Source organism: Vigna umbellata, chromosome 1, assembly GCF_029865625.1.
Source record: "Vigna umbellata cultivar VRB3 chromosome 1, Vumbellata_1.0, whole genome shotgun sequence".
Lineage (NCBI taxonomy): Eukaryota > Viridiplantae > Streptophyta > Magnoliopsida > Fabales > Fabaceae > Vigna > Vigna umbellata.
Genome location: NC_142165.1, coordinates 88,214,263 through 88,223,285, shown reverse-complemented (window position 1 = coordinate 88,223,285; position 9,023 = coordinate 88,214,263). Strand labels below are relative to the sequence as shown.

Below are 9,023 nucleotides of genomic sequence, written 5' to 3'. Positions count from 1 at the left end.
ACTTTAATATTTTTAAAGAAAATAATAAATAGTATTTTGAACTCAACAACTTATTAATTATATATATATATATATGGAAGGTTGTGATTATACATTTAAATGAATTTGTTAATGTATGATTGCACAATTTGAAAAAGTAATTTCATTTTCATTTAATCAATCACATAATTTACAATAATCATTTATCGGACTTTAATTTTCTTAATAAAATAATTATAAAATTTAACTATAGATTTCTCTCTGCCAAGAAATGGGTTTTCTCTTTTTCTAATCTGACACATTATATTGTAACATTTATTATATTATTATATAAGAGAGGAAAGAAGGAAAACACGTATATAATATATGGAAAAAAAAAAGAAAAAGAAAAAAAACCACTCTGCATATATTGTACACCAAGCCGCACCTAATGCTAAGTCATCTTGATCATAAAACATTTTTTATCTTTTATCTTTTTTTTTGTCTCTGGTTTTGGGAAGGACTGATATGGAGAAGAAAAGGTGGAGAATGATTCCCCTTAATTTGGTGGAGAGAGGGAAAGGGAAAGGGATGATTATTATAGTAGTCACTACAAGTTTTTGTGAAATTGCTGAAATGGTTGAATAGCAAATGATGTATCAATCTGGAAAGAGGGTGGCGATGGTGCAGCAGCAGCCTTGAGTTCCTTATACCTGTCAATGTCAAAATTGTGAAGTTTCATTAGACGCTTCTGCTTGCTGGTGAAACGGCTTTGGTAGAAGCCTTCAAAGCAAGGCTCTTTGGAGGTTCTGACGAAGAAGGTGTAGCCAGCCATGAAGTACATGGAAGTAACATAGAAGCATATTGGTTCCATCACATCCCAAGATAGTTCCCAAAATGTGAGTCTCATGAATCCTAATGTCTGTGCCACTAGGAACCCCAACCCAGCCCACAGTTCCCGTCGAACCAACGTGTTCGCTCTCTCGTCAATTGCTGCTTTTACTTTCTCCATTTCTTCCAACTCTTTTCTTTCTGACTCAATAGTCCTTGCTCCTGCTAGAGGTAGGATAGACTGAATGGTTTTTGCTACCTGTAACAAATTTTACTGAATTTGGGTAACATGGTTCTATTTTCACTTCTTTTTAATCTTACACTACTTGGATGGGATCGAATAAATATTTTACTTCAATAAAATCACATCAAAATAAAAGGATAAATAAAATAGTCAAAAATAGTAAATGTATAGAAAACAGGTTTTGACCTACAATTATACAATTAGAAGTAAGGTTTAGAAGAATTACTTAGTCGAGTCACTATTCACGGAAGTGATCTGAACATATTCAATTCAAAACCTTAACTACAAGTTAAGACGGCATATTCCTTGCACCCAAAAGATTACATCCACTACCTAAGTGGACTTCAAAGTTTAATGTTTTATATTCAATCATATAGCATTTTTATTCTTATCCTATTTTTTTTTCATAAGAATATTACATGTTGATTAATGATATGTTAAAAAATAAAATTTTAGCTAGAGTTGTCATTAAATTTAATCTTCACTTGTGTCAAACTATTAGGTACATTGCCAAATTTAGGATATATAAAATCTTAATTATCCAAAACTATCAATGCATTAATACGATCAAATCATTCTTCATAGAAACATAATAATAAAAATTTCAAAAAGTTTCGTTTTACCTGTTAACGACGTGATTATCTGATAACATTTAATAGAAGTTTTATTTATGATTTTAAAATGTTACCTTTCATATTATCTTACTATTTTCCTGATGACATAAATTTCATATTAACATCTCAGATTTCTATAAAATGCTGCCTATCTACTTGCACTGGAAAGTAACTCCTTTTGCACAATCCACCTAACATAAAAGACAAAGCACTATGCTAGCACAAAGCATATTCTAACACAAAGCATATGCTTAATAGCCTAATGCACATTACTTCTATCCTCAGTTAATTTTTATGTTATAGTACTATTTTCTTGATGCATAAATTCGTTTTGTAAACATCCCAATTCCTAGAAACTATGAAAATAGCTGCCCCACCACTTGCCCCGGGAATAAAGGGCTCATTTCCCATAAATGCACCGCCCCTAAATGTCAATAATACTAAAAAGCATGATGATAAGTTTTTTCATCCTACTGTAAGATTATTTGATACATAAAATCTGATAAGTTTAATTTAATCTTCTCTAAGGTACAAACTTATTAAAGAAAGATTTTATAATTAAAAATTAAAAGTTAAATCAAAGGTTTTAAATCACACTTTCAAAGTAATTATATAACACTTTCAAAACATTTCTTTTTCAAATAAAGAAATAAAGTTTAAACTAAGGCTAATAACATGAAACACGTCTCAGTACAAAACATCAGACTGTTTAAAAGAAATTGTATTAGTATTTATCTTTTCATGTATGAAAATAATTTATAATTATCATTTTTAGGAGACATATAAGAAATAATTACAGAACCTACCAAATATTGTATTTTTCTGGCAAGCAATTATTATAGTTTTGTGCTGCCCTGCAATTATTATTGTAGTTTAATTCCTACCATTATTCAATACATGTATAGGAAAGACAAACTTTTTAATTACTTAAATAATGAAATTATTGCACTCTGCATAATAACCTGCCAGTCTGTCACTGTCATCTCTTCCAAAAAATAGTGAACTTTATAAAAATAAAAAAGTAAATCTCGAGAAACGTTTTCTATAATAGATGATGCCGGAATCTATGCTCCGGCCATCTACAAGATAGGTTAAAAAACGATTTAAAATAAATTTAAGGCAAACTAAAGTATAAATTTAATAATAATAATAATAATAGATATTGCATCATTTTATATATTGTTATTCACTCATATACTAATACTAATAATAATAATAAAAATAAAAAATATCTTTTCAGTAAAATTGATTTTTGTTGAGCAATCAATCAAAAAGTTGTTTATCAAAACATCACTTTCCATGGGATTGGATCCCAATAAATAAACGGGCAAATCTCGCTTTCAGTCACGGTGCTAGATTGGTTATGCATTTGAAAATCTTCAAATCATAGTTTAGATACAAATTATAATAATTTGTATCCAAATCATAAATTTAGAATTTTTCAAATAGAAAACCAAAAGCCCTGTCCTCAGTATCAGTAAAAAAAATTGAAAAATTCTCCCAAAAGAATGAGGAAGAAGGGTATGAAAGCAGAAGGGCTTTTCGCGGGTCCGTTAAAAAGCCCCCAAATTTACCATCTCAAAGGTAGAATCCCTTTACACGTTTGATTACAACAAACTTTCAATTTCCTGTGGAAAAACACAAATCACCACAAAACCTTATCAGTTCTCGGTCGTTTTCAAAACAAACTCTCCCTAACATTGAATCAGAAAAAAAAAACTATACGCGGATAGATAGAAAGCCAGAAACCTATCTGGGATCTTAATTTCATAATCTCCACCACCACTCTCTCTGTGTCAGCCCACACATCAAAAACACAACCCAACAGAGCAAAACAAACAAACAAACAAAAACTAAATTAAAGCATAAATTAAAATAAAAAGACGGAGAAGAAATTAACCTGTTCAGGTCGGAGGAAAACGACATCGCCTAAGATGATAACAGAGGCTGAATCGTCCAGCATCTGCGCGATGCTCCTCGCTTGCTCCGGATCGGAGCAACCCTCCACGCACATTCGCATGAAATCCGAGTAAGGTATGCAACTCTCCGGAATTTTCCGTAACTTGGATTTCACTGTTTCTATTTGAATGGCTCTGAGCACCTTCCTCACATCTTTGGCCCCCACTTCTTGTTTTTCCGGTGGAGTGAGTCCGTCCAACCGGATCCGGCTCCGTGCAATGTCCATCTCCCGGAGGCGGTGGAGGATGGATCCGGCAGCCGGCTGTCGAAGCTCCGAGGAGAAGACTGGCCTCTTGTGGAGGAAGCGGCGGAAGATTCCGCTATCTCCGGGATCCGGGGCAATGTCAGGTTTGGCCGGATTGGGAGAACGAACGGAGGAGGAAATGCGGTAATTGGAGATTTTGGTGATGTTGAGGAGGCGCTGGGCTAGGGTTTTCTTAAAAGCCATGGTTGAATAGAGAGAAAAAAGGAATGGTGTCGTTTAGATGGGTTGAAGTGAAAGAGGTGTGGGGGAAGTTTATTTATAGGTGCCCTATAAGAGCGGAAGTGCTCGATTTATGCGTTTTTGCGTAATATGGCATGTTGTAAATGACTTATTGAGATAACGTTGGTGAGATATGTCGTGAGAAATTGGAAGCGATCTCGTGGCGATATTTTGAATTGTTAGAACGTGGATATGTATCTTTGCGCGATGGTGATGTCAATGTGGTTGAATGGGGAGAAAGGTGGAAAAATATTCGGCAGGCCAAGAAGAGACCCGATAAATTGAAAATGAAATGAAAGATGAGTGGTGTACACGTGTTTGGATGAGGTGTGAAGACTAGGTCGATTGCGATTATGAGCCGTGTGATTTTGTAAATAATAGATTTTATTTATGTTAGGATCATAGCGAGAGCGGGTTTCGCTTGTGGGGGTTGGTTCGTGGTGGCTATGTGGGGATGCTGACTCAGTGTGAGCCTGGACAGGCTGGGCGTGCAAATTAAGATGTAGTTTATTATTTTATTTTTGGAATTAAAATAAATTAGACATCGTTATCTGGTTATTACAAATAAAGATAATTGAGATTACTTGAATGCTAAAATAGGCATGCTTTGCATGAGAGGGGTCAAAACCACAAACCCAGGATCAATTAGCTGGAGTCACTGTTACGCAAACATTGAAATGAATCAAGTGTTGCGTTCACGCAAATCTCTTTCATCTCCCCCACTTTGTTCATTCAATCTGTCCATCTATTTAGCTTTCCTTCTTAACCCATTTTAATTTGCTTTAATGTGTATTATTCATCCCTGTCCAGGATTATTATTAATTAATCACATTGCACAATTATTATGATTTTCATATATTTTAGTTGTAGAGTTGCATAAGCTTAAAAATCTTCTTTTATATGCTGAATATTAATATCTTTTCGAGTATGGTCGTGTTCGTTCGCTCTCATATTGAAGGATTGTGTATCTTTTCAATTTGAAATCTTATCGTGTGTTTGTCACATTATTATGTGCCTTTCAACTTTGGTATCTTATTATGTTCTTTCATATTCGACAAACTCCATTCATAATTGTATTTTATGTATTCTATCTATTAACTGAAAGGAAATAAACTTTTTCTTTCTTTTATAAATGTTTTTTAATACTATTTTTTAATTAGGTTTTTTTATTTTTACAAAAGAATAAAATTTCATTATGTATGTTTTTCTTATGTAAGATCGAGGTCCACGTTTAATTTCTTTGTGATAGTTTAAATCATCTAAATATTCTTCTTTCCTTCTAATATGCACTGATCGTTTGTCCTATATTATTTGGATAACATTTGTGGATGTTACAGTTAAGATATGTCATTTAGGTATTATTATAATTTGTGCAAATGTCATTCTTTTAATAAATGAGGAATAATAGAATCCATGTATGATAAACTAATATCTGAAATAATACATTAGAATTATTCTTTTTTCATTGAATATTTTTTATGGCTTCTTCCGATAAAAATCAACTAGAGAAACATAATTCTAAAACTTTCACGGCTTCCAACAGTCATATTTCTATTGTTGCCAGATTTGTGACTAAGTCAGGTATATCTAACTATGTCCTTAATCTTTTTTTTGTTACTAGGGGTAGTGATTGGATAATTAATTCAGGTGCTACTGATCAAATGACCTGTGATCCTCATATATTTACTAATTTTTCCCTTAATTATTCTAAAATTGTTATTATTAATGACAATGGGGTCTCGTCTCCTATTGAAGGTGTAGGTATTATATCCCTCTCACCCTCCTTATTGATTCTTGATGTTTTATTTGTTCCTACATTGAATTGTAATCTTATCTCCGTCAGCAAGTTAATCAAATCACATTCTTGTGTTGTCTTGTTTTATCCAACCCATTGTCTTTTTTAGAACATCCATTCCAAAGAGAAGATTGTTAGTGGTAGAAAGAGTGAAGGACTATATTATCTTGAAAATGTCGCACAAAAAACCCATAAAAGAGCATTGGTGTGTCCTGCGAATGAATGCATACAAGATAAAAACAAAAAGTACATTTAGTTATGGCATAGACGGTTGGGACATCCCTCTTTTGGTTATTTAAAAAAATTATTTTCATCATTATTTCATAAATGCAATATTTCTAATTTTCTTTGGGAAACTTGTGTTATGGCAAAAAATCATCGTGTTGTGTTTCCTTTAAGCAATAAAAAAATTGATTTTCCTTTTTCATTAGTTCACACATATGTTTGGGGTCCTGCCCTACAATTTACACATAACGGAAAAAAAAATGATTTATCAATTTTGTTGATGATTGTACTAGGATAACTTGAGTGTTTTTTTCTTAAACATAAAAGTGATGTGTGTGATGTGGTTCGTTCCTTCCATCATATGATCGTTACATAATTTAACACATCTATTAAGATCATTCGATCAGACAATGGAGGAGAATATTTTAAGACTGAATTAATAGAGTTCATGAACTCTAAAGGCATCTTGCATCAAACTACATGTCCTTATTCACCACAACAAAATGGAGTGTGTAAGTGGAAAAATAGAATTATATTAGAGGTGATAATATCTCTTTTGATAGATGGTAATATCCCATCTCATCTGTGGGGTGAGGTTGTGAGCTCTACAATTTATTTAATTAATCGAACCTCTTCAAATGTGCTTAACTTTCGAAGACCTTTAAATATATTGTCTGATCATTGTATCCTTCCTTCCATAGTTTATTCACCCATTTATGTTTTTGGATGTGTTATATATGTTCACTTACACCCACATCAACGTACAAAACTTGAAGAACCAACTATGAAATGTGTTTTTGTTGGGTATGGATCAACTCACAAAGGTTATCGTGCTTATCATCAATCATGAAAGAAATTTTATATCTCTGACATTTAATTAGCATAAATTTTTGTATGTTGATTCTACGCTTCAAACAGACAATGAAAGTGAAGTGCATAATCATGATGTTAGTATGTTTGATATCTCAGATATAAAATTATATTGTGAAGACAAATTATCATGTGAGGATCATTCTGCAGGAAGTGAACCAATCCTAAATATGGATACTTCTATTTTGGATAATACAGTGTCTTCTGATCATAACCAATTGGCTCAATCTTATCCACATGTTTGAATTGACTCTTCAGAGGTACCTACTAATATTATCTTTGATAATACTAATGTAGATGAAACTAATCATGAACTTATTTCTCTTGATCCTATCCTTGATAATAATAATTTAGATGAAACTGATCATGAAATTGATTCTTTTCTGCGTGAAACTACCAGTGCACCAAACACTAAGTCTACTACTATTCAATATAATCTTCCACCCTGTTCTAACCGTGGTTAACCTCCTGCTAAATATGAAAACCTCCAAGTATGTGTCATCTCACAGGTTATCCTAGTCATATGTAGGGATGACAAAAAAATCCGCAGCCGCCGCGACAGATAGTTGGTACCCGCGGATATTGTCAGAACCATTAAAACCCACTAAAAAAACCCATCATAGTGGATTACAAGTGTCAAGGAAGGAATGTCTGAAAATCGGATAGTGGAAGACAGGTGTGTGATGCATATTAGACGTTCGGTTTTGACAGTAGGAGTAAAACTCTCAGTTTTCAAAAGTTCACGCCACTTTTACATGCACCATTCTTCCCCAAAGTTCTGAACTTTCATTTTCTCCTCCTTCTCTCTAGATTTCTTCATCTTCTCTCTAAGAAATCTTACTCTTTTCTTCTTTCAATCATCAAACAGACCACACCTTAGCACTTCCGGCGTCGAGGGTGAACTGATCAGTTTTTGATTTCGAGTTGGTAAGTTCATCTCTCCCTCAGCCGTGTGTTTTCTGTCGCATGCAAACCCAAATTTTTGGATGCATGGGTTTATCCTCTCATTCTGAGTATTTCTGGTCTTGTGTTTGATTTAGTTTCTTAAAGCGTGCCTGTAGAACGCTAAGGTCTCTGGTAGAGGTGAACCATATTCTGCATCTGTGAGCGTTTGACTACTCTTAGAGGTAAGGAAAGCTTATTTAATTTAATTTTATTCTTACTAGGAATGGTGACATGTTTGTGTGAATATTGGATGAATATGAAGTATGATTGTTACTATGTTTTGGCTGTATAAGTGTATGAAGATAAATGCTGAGGAATGTATTAATAAGAGTATGAATTCTAAGTCTGTATTTCTATGTGAAAATTGATGTTCGTCACGAAGGTCATTGACCGTTCGGTTTTCCTGTGGACTCGATTGGAACTGGATTCTTTCGTTTGGAGAGAATTCTAGTTGAGGACGAGCGTCTTCGTTTTGTAATATTTGTACATGAGCGTTCGGTCAAGGGTAGTCGTTCCTTGGTATTTGGTTATAAACTTCAGTATATCTATATGTATTTGTATATTTCGTTCGTTCTTGAACACTAGTTAAATGATATCTTATATTTATTAAGCCTTTATTCTATAATTTTAGTAGTGCTCGGTCTTACACCAAGTACTCGTACTAAGTGGTGCTCGGTCTTAAACCAAGCGCTCAACCTTGATTCCTTAAAACTAATTTTTAAAATAAGAGAATTCGGCCCAACCCAATAGCGTTCGGTTTCTACAGTGCTTGGTATTCGACTAGCATTCATTTCCTTGATATTAAGCTCATAAATATGCTAAGTATTTATAGCGGTCGGTTTCTTCATATATTTCCATCAATTATTATTATTTGATGTTCTACAGTATCAGTTTCTATGGTGTTCGACCTAGAGTCTTAGTACTCGGCCTAGGCTTATTGGCGTTCGGTCTAAACTCTCATGAGTCAGTTCATTAAATTGGCTCAGCTTGTAAATAACGTTCGATTCTATTAGTCTTTGAGAGGTATTATTGTAATTGGTCTCTTTCACAACCTTGTTAGTAACTCTCTTGATCTGTTTCGGAACTGGAGACCTCTCG

The 9,023-nt window shown here is 33.6% G+C and overlaps 1 protein-coding gene across 1 annotated transcript; it reads right to left on the bottom strand.

The window, feature by feature from the left end:
- Positions 1-322: 322 nt before the first annotated feature.
- Positions 323-4,114, bottom strand: LOC124840283 (calcium uniporter protein 3, mitochondrial-like). The gene is made up of 2 exons (XM_047316321.2): positions 3,548-4,114; positions 323-1,048 (listed from the first exon to the last, which is right to left on the bottom strand). Exons 1-2 carry the CDS (start codon positions 4,052-4,054, stop codon positions 569-571), a joined length of 987 nt encoding a protein of 328 aa, XP_047172277.1. The 5' UTR covers positions 4,055-4,114; the 3' UTR covers positions 323-568.
- Positions 4,115-9,023: the final 4,909 nt, after the last annotated feature.

Excerpts from the sequence above, each read along its gene's own strand:
- LOC124840283 (XM_047316321.2), bottom strand. The coding sequence starts at position 4,054 with ATGGCTTTTAAGAAAACCCTAGCCCAGCGCCTCCTCAACATCACCAAA. Across the intron at positions 1,049-3,547 it reads TTTTCCTCCGACCTGAACAG|GTAGCAAAAACCATTCAGTC; the intron begins GTTAATTTCTTC and ends AATTTGTTACAG.